The sequence below is a fragment of the Aulonocara sp. 'chitande type north' Nkhata Bay genome, linkage group LG4 (assembly GCF_057382095.1).
Source record: "Aulonocara sp. 'chitande type north' Nkhata Bay isolate Kocher_YH1m ecotype deep benthic linkage group LG4, A_spYH_male_GT1.1, whole genome shotgun sequence".
Taxonomy (NCBI): Eukaryota; Metazoa; Chordata; class Actinopteri; order Cichliformes; family Cichlidae; genus Aulonocara; species Aulonocara sp. 'chitande type north' Nkhata Bay.
The window spans coordinates 26,391,535-26,407,409 of record NC_141347.1 but is presented as its reverse complement, the minus strand read 5'-3'; the positions used below and the strand labels follow the sequence as shown (position 1 = coordinate 26,407,409).

General features: G+C 37.2%; 1 protein-coding gene across 1 annotated transcript; it reads left to right on the top strand.

The window, feature by feature from the left end:
- Positions 1–7,744: 7,744 nt before the first annotated feature.
- On the top strand, positions 7,745–12,501 carry LOC147332759 (uncharacterized). Its single transcript, XM_086290714.1, has 4 exons — positions 7,745–8,101; positions 9,365–9,415; positions 9,893–9,959; positions 10,206–12,501. Exons 1-4 carry the CDS (start codon positions 7,985–7,987, stop codon positions 10,571–10,573), a joined length of 603 nt encoding a protein of 200 aa, XP_086146840.1. The 5' UTR covers positions 7,745–7,984; the 3' UTR covers positions 10,574–12,501.
- The last annotated feature ends 3,374 nt before the right edge of the window (positions 12,502–15,875 follow it).

The following is a 15,875-nucleotide window of genomic DNA, read 5'->3' as shown; positions in this document are numbered from 1 at the left end:
GTAATTTCCCATCTAATATTCAAAATCTCTCATTTTCTATAGCGCAAACGACCATCAGCCTGATGGAAATGGAGACTCCCTTTTTTAACTGAAAACTGAATGTTACCTGGAAAACATACAAGCACTGTTTTAATATTTCTCCACTTTTTATGCTTCTTTCATTTTTTTTACATACTGTAAAAAGTAGACGTTAAAGCCTACCGTGAGACAAAACCTTGAAATCATTGATGTTCAGATGGTGCATTAGTGCATTCATAGGGTTACAGGTAAACAAATATATGTCACCCTTGTTTTTTCTGACTCAGTTCTTTTATTTCATAACCTTTGATGCATCTGCTGTGCAAGTAAACGGCACAAAAAGTTCACGATATGGATCTAAACTGACTTTTGGATTAGCAGGTTAATCCTTATTGTCTAGGTAAAAGCTTTGCACATTTGCAATGAGCACCAAAAGCTAGATTATAACTGCATCACATATCACTCATTGCTTCATTTCAAAAGCCTTCCAGTAGTGGTCATTTTTATGGATGTTTTCAGAGCTCTTTCATTTTTACTGTTTTTTTTATTTTTGTTAAAAAAAGAGAGAAAATGTGTGTTCATATTTGGATAAACTTTTTAAGAAAAGGAAAAATGTCAATATAGGAGTGTGGTCCCAAATAATAATGGATTATCTTGTATTTTCCATAATTTTTTTTAAAAATCTGCTAAATCTCTGTAAACTAAAAATGTGTATCAGTCCATCGATGCATTTTCTTAGCTGCTTATCCATTTTACAGCTGCAACTTATCCAAGTTGTAATTAGTCCATGCTCACATTCACACCTACAGTACTTCATCACCTTCTTGAGTCACCACTAATTTCTTTATTTAGTGACTTACTGAAATATGAAAACATCCAAGGAAATACAATATATTAGGCAAAAACAGAGTTTGTACAATTCTAATGAACTTGAAAATCAACATTATGTATGTCCTGAACTCTCTTTCTTGTAATTTCTTCCAGTTTAAGTGGAAATGAAAAAAACATCCCAGGCTACACGAAGGACATTCAACGCTCTTTTTTTGGCGCTGGCTGCCTTTTAATCCATTTTCTGTCATCGTGATCCCATGCTGCTTCAATAATGTTGAGGTCTGGGCTCTGGGGAGGCCAACCTGTGACTCATAGTGTTTAATTGTGTAGTTTTCTATCTATGAGTGCCTTTACTGCACTGACAGTGTGTTTGCAATCATGCTAAAAAAATGAAGTGGTTGCTAATCTGAGACTTTCCAGATAGTTTTTTATCTGCTGGATTAAAACTCTGATGGCACTTTTCTGTAATTCCATCAGTTTTGAGAAGATCCCTGACAGCACCAGTGTTGGGAAAGTCACTTTGAAAAAGTAATTAATTATAGTTACTAGTTACTTCTTCAAAAAAGTAACTGAGTTAGTAACTGAGTTACAAGATTCTAAAGTAATTAATTATTTGAAAAGTAACTATTGCATTACTTTAAAAAAAATGTTTAACCCTCTGGGGTCCAGGGTATAATTGGCTATTTTTTAACTACTTTTGATGTTTCCTCTACATTTCACCTTTAAAAACTATTTACTTTGCCTTGTTTGGTATCATCAGCACAACCTCCCATGTCTGAATTTACAGTTATGTTTTCATTTTGACATACTGTATTAACCAGAGGTGTGGACTCGAGTCACATGACTTGGACTCGAGTCAGACTCGAGTCATTAATTTTATGACTTTAGACTTGACTTGAAAAAATGTTGTAAGACTTGTGACTTGACTTGGACTTTTACACCAATGACCTGGGACTTGAATTGGACTTGAACCGGTTTACTTGAAAAGACTTGATATTTCACCCCAAATATAAAATTTAACATACATATTATATAGAAATTGAAAATGTGACGTCATTCAGGGGTAAAACCGCAAAGGATTCTGGGAACTCGTGGCAAGCGGTACTAGCGCACGCAGGCTTTCAATTGAAATCAGTCACACAGCGATAAAAAGAAACACAAAAATGTCAAGAAGCTGTTGTATTATTAACTGCAATAGCCGGTCGCATGACAGCCACGGGAAGCCGACGGGTAAAGAGATCGGTTGTTATCGGATTACGTCGTTTAAGAGAAATTGTTCAAGCCATGTTTCCGAAGTAACAAAGAGGCGACTGGATTGCAGCCATTCAAAGATCAAATATAACGTCCCAGAACACTCCAGCTCACGGTTAGTCTGCTCCAAGCATTTACACGAAGGTCAGTGTTTTTTAGTAGTTAATACATCATTTTCATAACATAATTGGTGATATAGGTTACAAGCAAGTCTGGCGCTGAACAGAAATTGTCGCGCTATGCTCCTTTATTTATTGTGCATAAATAGTGAATTGTCCTGACACAATATTGCGTTTCGCTTCTGTTATTATGGTACATTGACAAAAACATATACTTTTATTCACAGGATAAAACAGTTGTTTTGTATCACTAATTGCCCAGTACGATTACAGCATACAATATTATTGTCACTGCTACATTTCTGTGATGGGTACCAGAAATTATTTCCACTACTAATTAATTACCCTTGAGCTCAAAGGTCCTATTAATAAACGGTTAAGGAATGTGTATTTATGACGACAATTTGTGAGACTGGTAAACTTATGATACGTACGATGGTCTTTCGTTCTACACGGTGCATTTCAAGGTCCTGTACCCATCCGGCGGTAAACTGTACCTGGGCTTGTTGCAGTGACCTGAAGTTACTAAACTTCATGAGTGTGTGCACTCACTCCAAGAACCGTATAATTATAAATATGCATATAAATATGCTACAATGAGATAGCTGACTTCATCTAACTAGCAAATGTTGTCCAGGCTACGTTGGTGATACAGTTTTTTTTAATGTGTATGATATTTTTGTCATGCGATTTTAAAGCTGGTCCTACAACCGCATCCAAGAATAACATGCAGCTTATCTCAGAACTGTCGGTGAAAATTATTCTTGGAGCTAGGTTTAATTGAGCTGCATTTTAAAGAGGTGCAATTTCACAATTTGTGTATATTTTCTAAGTTCACTATTTTGTCATGTGTTGAGAAAAACACAGATTTTAAAATTACATGGTATATTATTTACATTTAGCATATAACTGCAACATACTTTTTTCGTTTTTTTTTTTTTAAAGACTCGAAAGGACTTGAAATTCAAAGTTTCAGACTTGTGACTTTACTCTGACTTTTACACCAGTGACTTGAGACTCGACTCTGACTTGCCTGACATTACTTGAGACTTGACTTGAGACTTGAGGATAAAGACTTGAGACTTACTTGAGACTTGCAAAACAATGACTTGGTCCCACCTCTGGTATTAACACAATTGATCTAAAATCAGACAAAAAACATAACATTTGAGTAGAAAAAAGTTATATTTTTTACTGTAACAACCACAAACATGTTTAATGAATCATATTTCATAACTTTAAATACAAATATAAATTGTTCAAGTTTTACAAACAACAAAGTTATTTGCAGCCATTTACCTTTTACCATTTTTTATAACCATTTCAAACTGCATTCAATAAGATGCCACACAAATTATTTGTGCCACTCCAAAAATTTCTGTCCACTATAAAGGAGAACAGCACAGCCTGATACCTGCGGGTCTGACAGCAGGTGTATCACTCCTGTTTTCTACCTGGAGACAGCAGTCGCCTCATTGTTCTGACACACAACACAAAACTATCCACAACACTAAACACTAACTACACAAGACAACACATTAACTACACGCTCCAAACACGCTAAACGTCACACATCTCTCACATCTCAAAACTCAGTCTCTTTCTTTTTCTGCTCTGTATTTCTCGCCATCACTCCTAAACCTTCCCCCTCTTCCTAAACAACTAAATGTCATGTTGTCATATCATTTTTGATTGGTCGACATGGTGCATTTTTCCACCAACACGAAAGGGCTGTTTTTTGTTTTGGTTTTTGGGGGTTTTTTTGGTCATAAGCAGAGAGTGCTTGCTTGCGCTTTTCCTTAGACAGTAAACGTGATGAAACTATTCAGGAAAAAACACGCGTATGTATTGTTTATCATGACTCTGGTTTTGCGTGGCCTATCAACACAATTTATAAACTGGTATCTATCACCTTGTTGCTTTGTCTTTAAGTGGTCATGTGATTGCCTTACCACGACTACTTTATTCTCCCTCAGTCAAACAGCAGCACTCATTGGCTCCAGGTGTTGTGCCAGAAGCTACTTCCGTGCAACTGATATAAGATGCAGTAAGCTGAAGACAGCTTCAACCTTCTGTTTGTTGAAAAATAGTAACGCGACCACACAGCATTTTCTTGTTAGTAACGGTAACGGCGTTGTAATGATAGAAATAGTAATTAGTTAGATTACTCGTTACTGAAAAAAGTAATGCCGTTAGTAACGCCGTTACTTGCTAAAATGTAGCCCCAAATCATGACAGAGCCTCCACCATGTTTTACAGATAGCTGATACTCACTACTAAACCTCTCTCCTGACCTCCTCTGTACACAATAATGACAACTTGCACAAAAATGACAAATTTGGGTTCATCGCTCCATAAGACCTGCTGCTGCTGATTTTCAGTGCAGTTTTGTGTATTTTTGTATACCTCAGTCTTCTCTCCCTTCTTGACTTCCATTGTTCATCTGCTTTAGATAGTTTTTTTTAGGCCTGCCACTTTCCTCAGATGTTTTAAGGTAGCAGGGTGACTGTTGGAGGCAGAACTTCCTGACTGGACGGTTGGTGGTCTGATCTTTGGCAGTCTGCATGCCAAACTGTAGCCAAAGTTGCTCTTTGATGCGTTCATTGGTGTATAAATGTGAGCAACCAGTCCATTTACCATTTACTGCACACCATGGCAAAATATTCCATGTTTTTGCACAATAGCTGTTTGTTAGTGTAAAAACACATTTTATGCCTATCAAACTGTGTTATCAATTGTCTGTGTCAGAGATTCAATTAAAGAAAAAATGGGGGAGAAAGTAAAAGAAAGATTTAATTTAAGATCCTGTCATATAGAAGGACTGGGCTGAAAATAAATGAAATGAAACCTAAAAGCCTGAAGAAATATTTCCCATGACTAACCTTCTACAAATTAGAAGTAAATCTGGATCCTTGGAAGTAAAATACAAAGAATTCAATACAATACTGCACAGCCAATCTTTCAACCACAACAACAATCTTTCAACCACAACCATAGTTTTGAACTCGGAAGAAATGGAGTATTCAGAGAGAAATGAAAGAAAGCAAAAGGAAACTGTTTCTCTATGTTGAATTGTGTATTTTCTGTGGGAAATTCTACAGTGATGCAGTAAAAGTAGTAAAACCCCATCTTCAGTTGTCTGGAACACAGTATCACAGCTTTGCATTTACTGTAGGGCAATAATCATAACTACTAATGAAACTAAGTACGAGCTTTTGTTGGTCGTTGAACTTTTTCTTTCCTTTTTGCTGATGGTCTCAGTTTTGTGCATTTTTGATTTATGGCCACTAGATGGCTGTAAGTCATCATAAATCCTCCTGAGACCCAGAATAAAAATTTGTGATATTTAGATTTGACAGTCACATGCTACAGCAAATGTTGGAACTGGAAGGAGAGTCTTACTTAGTCAGTTTCATACTTAGTGCTGTCAGGAGATGCAGGTGGAGTGGGGTCTGATCTTACAGCAAGAAGGTGAAAGTTCAGAGAAGGATATGTAAACAGTGGATGGCAAAATAATGACACAAAGTCTATTACTTGTAAGCTAGGGCTATGAAGTTGTGGGCTCAGCAGATTTAAGCTGTCTTGCTGTATTCAGTTAAGAGAGCTCTTCAAGATGTCTCTTATCATTAACACCAAGAACATTTGTTGTTTTGATGGACTGCCTAATCTTAAAGAATCTGTCTTATTAGTTTCTATTAGCTGAAAACAGGAAACAGTAAATTCAAATCCTGTGTTATCTGAGTCATGCCGTGAACACAGATATGCTGAAGAATGTTTTTGCCTTTCATGTATTGTTTAAGCTGAATTCAACTGATAAAGACAAGACACATAGACTTTAATGCTTTTTTCCTCATAAATGTAATTCATTACAGAAGTGAAACTTTAAGTGTGTGTGTGTTTTCTAGAAATCAGAATGCCTAAAGATTTCAAATCCAATGTGGCAGTTGAGAAACCACACCAGACAACTTCAAAGCCCTCGCACAATATTTCTGGAGTGCCATTATTTTGCCCTGACTCAGACTCCTCAAAGGCTGGTATGTCTTCCTCTGAGCTTTCACCTTCCTGCTCTAATGGCTGGCCTTGCTCCACCTCATCTCCTGACAGCTGTAAGTCTGACTCTCCTTTCACAGTTCTGAGTAAATGTCCTTTTCTCCTCGTCCTGCCCTTTGCTTCCTGAAATATTAAAATAAGTTCAGGATGTGAGGCAGTAAGACCTGCTGTCCACTACAAAGGGCACTGGATAACACTTTTGTTCCAGAAGGGTTAAAATTGCTATACAATTCTAAAATCACACTAAATCAAAGACACTCAAATAGAAGAAACAAACAAAAAAAATCACTTTGTCTCCTTTGTGGCTATAAAATGTGGAAGCTGCAATTCTTGTACAAGAAAATCCATGTGCTCTGTTAGCCCAGCTCCCACAAACATAGCATTGATAAGATCAGAATGTGATATAGATTGTATGTGCCTCAGAAGTTGTACTGTGATTTATCATGAGTTGCGCACTTTGTTTTGGCTTATGTTTTGGAAAATAGTGAATCATCAACAATGCAGAAGTAAGCTAGTTGCATTGCAGAAAGAATCATTGCTTTCATGTCATCGTATTCATCACACAATGAGAGACAGCAGGGGTTTCTCACTGTCCTTTAAACATGCACATGACTCGATACTGCTGACTCCTAAAAAAAAAACAATTGCTCATCGGCTTTCCCCATCTTATCAAAAGAAAAAAAACATAACAATCTCTTGTTCCTTTTTTGCTTCTCATAATTTCATTTAACTAAAATGTATCCATGTAACAAGTCTGGGCATGTTGTTTACAGCTCTGTTACTTGACCATTCCCAGTCATAAACACCGCATGCATCATTTTTTCTGAGTGATTGAGTTTGATGACGCATACCTGAACCAAAGCCCATCCTGTTTTTGCTGCCATGAAACTTTCCCCTGTCAAAGTACAAACAGAGAAAGTGAAACCACATTTACTGACCACAAGCAGAATTTAGTTGCAGGTGGGAATTTTTAAAAAGCGCAAATAGTAAACAGCTCATCACAACATTTTTAGAGTTCCACTGCTAAATTTTGCAGTGACATTCTGTTATAAGATCAGACTTAAGATAAGTTGTTGATAAGTCAACAATATGTGGTTGAATTATGTTGCGACAGTTCTTTCTTTTATATTCAGTTTACTATTTTTATCTCTGGTTATGATGCTTGCGTCAGTTCCAAACAAATATTTTTAAGGATAAACTGTAACAGAGGCATATTGTCATGTTGGTACACATCTTTACCCTTCCATTTTAATATTAGTGGAGAAATACACATAGAAAAAAATCAGCAAAGTAATGATTTTCAGTGTTGTAATAACCACGAAAATATCCTAAAATTTTCACTTTAACAGTCTCTTCATAAATAAGGAAGTTAAGAACACATTTCAACATATATTTATGTCAAAGTTTCACTCCTTCCTTTTCTCCCAGCTGTCAGTATTGTTCCTGTCTGTGTGACTTGTGGTGAGTAGGAGAAAAGGGCCAGTCCCTTTAGAGATATAGATATAATCTGGCTGTGTCTCCCTTCAGTAGCATACAGGGGAAAGTACCATTTGGATACTTCAGATACTTAGGCCACACAGTGAGCTCAGGAAGCGAAGTAACACATCAGTGCACAGCAGAGGAAACTCAGGACTTGTACAGTCGTCGTTTCTTAACATCTATCTTCCTGCGTTCCCCGGGCTAAGAGCGCTCCGAACCCTGCTGTTTGACTGACGATGCCGGAGCCTACCCAGAATTTACTGATCCGTATCCTCGTGTTGTGGAACACCGTAATCACCATATTCCTAATTGTGTTCTTCGTTCTATACTTCACAGCAGGACATAAAGGCTTGGTGAGAACTCTTTGAATAATACTTTAACTATGGTGATTAGCGATTAGACAAAAAAAGGTAAATTCTTTTTAAAACCGTTAGTGTAGCATGAACATTTTTTTGAATAATAACATGAACTTCAGAAAAAGTCAACATCTGTGCCGTACATCTGCTCTTATTTGTGGTTTTGGTAGTAGCTGGTAACTGGTGAGAAAGACACCTATGCCTGTGGTCTACATTTGGTTACAGACCCCCGTCATAACACCCAGTCACAGCTTTCTCATAATGTTCAGTGTTTTTGAGTTAAGTTGGTTTCCCACAGAATAAAATAAGATACAGTAATACAGCACCAGGGATGCCTTACTTCATTCAAAACACAAGTTTATTACTGGGAGAAAATATAAGTCATTTGAAGTTTTATAGAAAATAAACATATTTAAATGTTTAAACAGTGAAGAAGGCATCTTATTGACGAATGATTGCCTAAAAGAAATTGGATGACATCTGGTGCTTTTGTAGAACTATGTTAACCCTCCTGTTATGTTGGTTTCCAGGAACACCAATTATGCTCCTGGGTTCATTTGGGCAAATTTACTCATCCAAAAGTGTCAGAAACACTGGCATTGATTATTTTACAATTTTCTTTTATAATTTTGATTTTTTTTTCATTTTCTGTAGTGATGCAGATGACATGTGACATCTCTTCTGTTCTGGGTCAATCTGACCTGCAACATAACAGGAGGGTTAAAACATTACAATAGTATGATCATTTTTTGAATAAATTACACGAAGGGCAGAAAAAAAATCAACATCTGTGCCATACAGCTGTTCTTTTTTGTGGTTTTTGTAGCATAGCTGGTGAGAAAGACACCTATGCCTGTGGTCTACATTTGGTTACAGACCCCCGTCATAACACCCAGTGACAGCTTTCTCATAATGTTCAGTGTTTTTGAGTTAAATTGGTTTCCCACAGAATAAAATAAGATACAGTAATACAGCACCAGGGATGCCTTACTTCATTCAAACGCAAGTTTATTACTGGGAGAAAATATAAGTCATCTGTAGTTTTATAGAAAAGAAACATATTTAAATGTTTAAACAGTGGAAAAAGGCATCTTATTGACAAATGATTGCCTAAAAGAAATTGGATGACAGCTAGTTCTTTTGTAGAACTATGTTAAAACTCACAATTGCACCTAAATTTCAGAGTTTCAGTCAGTTTCCACCCCGAAATCCTCTTACAGTATTTAGTATAAGCACTTTTGTTTCCTTTTCCAATCTTAGGAAAATAGTGCTGTAGAATCATCCAAAATTTCCTCCACGGAAAAGAGATGGGTAAGCTATCCATCATTTCTAAGATTTATTCAGAGTTTGTGTTTCTCTCCTGACTTTTGTGTTAAACATTCACCCTCTGTCCATTTTCCTTTATTTCATGCCACAAAGACGTCCTGCTGATGTTACATGTATTTACTATAAGTACACATGTTTAGTAAGCGAGATAGATGCTGCACTATGTATGTCAGATTAATTCCATTTCTTATGAGTTACGTATGTCTAACCACTCTCCTCCCCTCTTGGAGGAAGCTCAGTGACGTCATTGCCACATTCGGGGAAATGCCACTAAACTCAACTGTTGTCTCTTCATTTTCCTTCTGAAGTTAGTACACAGTCTATGCTGTAAGCTGCTGTTGTCTCACGTTGAATAAACTGCAGCCTCTCTGGGCCTGAGTGTGTGTCCCTGGAAGTCATGTTTGCACCACATTTACTGTTACTATTTTGAGAGTGATAAATCCCTTCTTCTTCTTTCAACAGACAACCACCGCCCCCTCTAGCCTCTCCTCAATTACAGGAAAAATGCTCAGCTTTAAGTTTGCGGGAGGTAATGTTTTTCTTATTTCAATTTATTATCTGCACTTAAAATTTATCATATCCCCATTCAAATATTGCTGTGTTTATACTTTCTTTGTCAGAAGAAAAAAAATGTAATCCCATGAAATACATACAGTCAGTAAATAAATGAATACAGTCAAATGTACTTTACTTCAGGAAAAAAATTTGATTTAAAAACTGAATATAGAAAAAACAAATTTAGCATCTATAGCAGTCTATTTTATGTCCTCCACAGGTGAAAGTGATATAACATGGAGTCCAATTCGTTCAGATAAAACCCTGATTTCAAAAGTCAACAATGGCCTGAGCCTGAACATGGATGGATACTATTTCCTAAATCTTCAGGTTGCAGTGCGTCCAGCCTGTTCCATAACAGATCAATCCAGTGTGAGCCTGGTGTACATACCGGAGGACAAAGACCCCAAAATTCTTCTAAAGGGCTCGATTAACAAAGAAACAAAGACCACAGGTATTCTCAGCAAGGTAGTGGAGTGCGGTGCTGGAGAGAGGCTGATATTCAACATTAGTGACCTATTACTCAGTTGTGTTGATAAAAATGACAGTAAAACTCACCTGGATATCATCTTCATGCCACGGCTTTAGATGTAAGTTCATTATTTTTAGCATAGTGCACGACACCTTTCCAGCTTTGGAACCCACACTGAAGCAAACCTAGTCTGAATCTTGTTGGGTGTATTTGTTCACTTTGGATGGATCACACTTTGATTTTGGCCAGTTGATCTCCAGATCAGCAATTTACCTAACAATTTTTGTAAAAGATGCATAAAAAAGGGGAATTCAATAAGAGGTTGGATGAAAACCTCGTCTCTTTTTACATTCCGGTCTAGAGCTCGCCTTAAACAGGGTTTATAATGATTCAATGATGTTCAGTTTTGTAAAGTAGATATAGCAGACCGGGTATTGGTCTCAGGTTGTATCATCACTACAAAATCACACTTGAAAACAGCGCAATGTATGTAATGTATTGTGTATTTAATGAATTAGAACCAAAGCTGGATTGTTTTCATTGTTCTCAAATAGCTGTTTTAAACAGAAACTTTGAAGCGGGTTGTTCAGAATTGACAGATCTCACTTGTTGAAACGATATTTCTTTGTTAGAGCTTTGCATGTTTAAAATATCTAGTAGTTGATTTCAAGAATTTATTGTGCTGAAGTGTCACATTTTTCAGCAGGAGATTGCTTTTGATGTTTGCACAGATTATACTTTCTAATTTCTGATTCATTTCTTGTTTTGTTAACATTGTATGAATTCTGTATTTAAGTTTATTTATTTATTTCTCGCAACAAAAACCATGTGCAGCATATGATTTAGACACATAATGGATGTAACAAAAAACCCCATGGCAGGTCAGCTAATAATCTATGAATGTTTATTTTCTCAGTGATAATGTTTCACAGGGTGTACCAGTCGCAAACTGGTAGTGAGTCACTGGAATCTATGTAGAGAATTGACTTTGTTTGTTAAAAGAATGTAATTCATATTTGGAAAGCACAAAGGTGTAGTTTTGATTTACTTGACCAATAACATACTTGAGTATTTCATCTCTTTAGTCTAAAGATAAGTGTGAAATGACTTGATAAGCTCCAGACATCCTTGACTACATGTACTATACATTGTGACACGTGAAAACACAAGTCGCAGTGGTTGTTGCGGTAAGTTTCATGTGTTTGAGATTTGAAAGAAATACTGGGTTTTTTCACTTTTTGTAATTTTTTTGATGTTTTAGTGGAAGAGGAAGCTGCTTATGCATTTGAAAAGATTTCTGTGAGACCTGCTAAATGTGTGTGTTTAAATTTGACTTTAACCATTGTTATGAAAAAAATAAGAGTACGTCTTAGTTAAAAATGTTCACTGTCTTTATTGTATTTGATGTGACTGTAAAACAAAAACAAACTCAATATGAATCAAAGGACACGATAACAGTGATTAAGGGCTTTTGGGTTTGAGTCATTTATGAGACCCTACATATGAAAGTGAGAGGTCATGAGTTAACATTGGATTACCACATAATCACTAATAGAAAGATACAGCGGGACCCTCCCTGTCTATATGCTGTCGAAGAATATGTCCTCTTGACTCTTGACAAAGCAAACAGAAGAAATGCTTCTCATACAAAGCATTCAAAGTCACATCCAGTGACCTAAATTGCAGTGACAGAGATACAGTAAAGCAGCAAAAAAGGTCACTGGAACATTAGTCATCACAGTCAAGAGGCACATTTTCCAGCTTTCATTTGAAAACTTTTGTTTTCCAAACCTCAGCCACAAACGAGTCCCATATCTCTCAGTGCTCTGTCAATTAGTTGTTGCTACCACAGCTTTCGATTGCAGCGAAGAGGTCCAGGATGTAAAAATTGATAGCAGACATAGCAAACTACCACCCACTCTGTCTCTTTTATTAGAGGCCTTAGATGCATTTGCATGGGTTGATTTTGGTTGCTCCCTTCCTACTGCTTTCCACTGCCCAATGTCAAGATAATAAATGGTGTATCCACACAGAGAAAGTGTATAACCTCTACACATCATTTTTGCCCAGACATCATGGAGAGAACTTAGACATTAGAAACATGTTTACAGCATGCACTTTTTGAATAACAATCTTCCAGTTTCTTCTTGTAACCCTTATCAATATGCCACCTCTTACAATAAAAGATTTGTCAGACTAGAAAATGTCTGAAATGAGTAAGCTTGTAAATCCAGTCACAGCGGTTTTTTTAAACTTGAATCAAAATGATAGTGATGTCAAATCTTTAAAAGTTCAAATATTTCTCACTCACATATTTTTCCTTCAGCCTGTAGTGTTAAATAGTCATGTAGAGTATTGTGTGTGGGTTACCCAGTTTTGGATATATACACTACTGTGCTACAAGAGTGCTATGCGCAGACACAAATTTCTGATATTTAGCAAAAGACTAAAACAATAGAAGAATTTTTCTTGTTAAAATTCAAGTACAGATCTCTTGGCTGGTTACCGCCGCACAACAGGCATCATTATTTAACAGCTAATCCAATTAAAATTCTACTAAAGACAACAATAGCACAAACACAGTGGAAAGGTCACGTTTAATAGCAGAGGTGAAGCCTAACCCACACACACACAGGTCAGTTACAGCTGTCTGTGTCCAGCGGCTGAGCAGCTCCTGTATCTCCATAAAGCTGTTATTAATTAACACTATCCACACAGTTCTAGACCATTTTTGAATCAAGCTGTAAATATGGTGTTTTAAAGCTGCAAAGTTGGGTATTTTTGATCTGATCAACTGCAGATTTTTGATCTAATCATCTGCAGAGGAATGGTTTATTTAAAGAGTTTCGTGAGGTTTCAGAACTCATCATTGTACAGAAACAGCATAATTGAAGGTCATGAATGAATCATATCTATCTAATGGATTCCAATTGGAAAGAACATATAATTTGTTTGCATAAAGGGACAGTCCTCTTCACACACACTTCATACACTAAGGTTAATTATGGAGTTCCGCAGGGTTCCGTGCTAGGATCAGTTCTGTTGACTTTATACAGCCACTATCATTAAAAAGCAAAGGGTACATTTTCACTGCTATCCAGATGACACCCAACTTTATCTGCCCATGAAGCCAGATAACACTCACTAATTAGTTAATTGCAAGAACAACTTAAAGACAAAAAGACCTGGATGATCTCTTATTTCCTGCTTCTAAATTACGGCAACTGGTGTCTAACTGGATACTTAGAATGGCATTACCTTGGCCTCCAGTAAAACTGGGAGAAATTTTAGAGTCGTTTTACATCCTTCAGTGTATATATTGAGCTAATATGTAGGACTGTTTTTTTGCATTTGTGCAATATCTTTACAATTAGAAACATCTAATTTTAGAGTGATGTTAAAAAACTAGTTCATGCATTTATTACTTCTTGGCTGAACTACTGTAATTCGATAGGACAGGGCTCTCCTAAAATCTCCCTGAAAAGCCTTCAGTTGATCCAAAATGCTGCAGTAAAAGTACTGACAGGGACTAGAAAGAGAGCATGTTTCTCCATTATTGGCTTTTCATCATTCATTCTCCTCATATACCAGTTCTAGAAAAATCAGGCCCTGTCTTACCTTAAAGACCTCATAGTACCATATCACCCCAATAGAGCACTTCAGTCTCAGACTGTTGGCTTACTTGTGGTTGCTAGGATATTTAAAAGAAGAATGGGAGGAAGAGCTTACAACTTTCAGGCCTCTCTTCTGTGAAACCAGCTCCCACATTGAATTTTAGCAACATTTTAAGACTATTTTCAAGACTGAGGTTAAAACTTTCCTTTTTGATAAAACCTATAGTTAGGGCTGGATCAGGTGATCCTGGGTTCGTCCTCAATTATGTTGCAATAGGCCTAGGTTCCTGGGTCATTCTCATGATGCAGTGTTACTTCAGCTCTTTTGTCCTGTCTCCCTGCCCCAACCTCCAGTCCCTGACCCTCCATGAGCCTGGTTCTGCCAGAGGTTTCTTCCTGTTAAAAGGGAGTTTGTCATTCTCACTGTTGCCAGGTGCTCATAGCTGGTCCTTTGATTGTTGGTTTATTTGAAGAGTTTTAGTCAGGCTTCAGAACTCTGTACAGACACAGCATTAGTGAAGGCTTGGTGTTTTCTGTGTTTTTGTAGGGTCTTTACCTCGTGATATAAAGCAAACCAAAGTGATTATTGTTATGATTTGATACTAAAAAACTGATCCCTAACTCCAGTGGATGAGTTACAGTTCACCCCACTCAAAGTTTTAGAGTTGTTCTGAAGAGGGGGGAAAGCCCCCACAGAAGCCCAAACTGTTATTTGTACCAACACAAGGGGACAGCATTTAGCTGCGGACTGTTTGCTGTGCTCCTCTTTCAGTTTTGCTTTGCATAAAAAAATATATTCTCCATAAACTATGTTGTGTGATTTTAGCCAAAAAAAAGGTTCAATTTAAGAGGCCATTTTTGCCTTATTTCAAAAGTTGATTGTAAAAATCAGCAGTGCTCAAGAGATCAATATCTCACACAGACCTGCTTTATAAATGGAAAATGTTGATTTCATATACGGAAGTGTAAAGATTTTGGTTCATGTCATAACCGGTGATAGAGTACTCTCAGCCCACACAAATTCTCTATACAAGTCATGCTTGGCCTCGAAACTACACAGCTGATACAGCTCGCGCTGCTGCGCTACCGTCGTCTCTCACACTTCACAGGTCAGCCAGCGCTGGAAGATCATGACTCACACATGTGTTATTAAAAGACCAGAAGACTTGAGCAAACATCATTCAGCTCATGGATAACTAAACTCTGGACTGGAGTTACACTTTCAGCTCTCAAGTGTGTTTTCCCAATTTGAGTAATCCATACTTGGCTGAGGGAAAATTAATTAGAGAAATCACTCAGCCTACACACCCACCCATAGAAACACATACATGCACATACACATATTCATTCACATACACTCACACACACACATGTTGCTTCATTTTCACCAGCCATTTCTCTCTGGGTCTGGGGTTGGAAAGTGAGTCAGCCAAGCAATCTGCTGCTATCACCCCCCTCCCCCCGGCAGCCCCCACTACCACTTCCTTTTCAGTTTACAAATATACAACTCTGTGGGTGTCTTCTTCGAACACACATAGATGAAGGGAAAGTATAACAGTGACTGCATGGGACATACAAAAAAGGGGAAAAAAAAAAAAGCTTCAAAGAGCTTCTCGTTCGCACAGACCTTGTCATGGTTGCACGTTGTGCCGAGATGTGACTTGAAAAGAAACGATGTAATCTACTGAAAAAAAGTAGTAAATAGAAAAGTAAACCAACAATGAAGACGTTGACATTTTTCACATCCACTTTAAACCTTTAAACCTTAAATAATGTTGCTGCCAGTATACATTCAGGTGAGAAG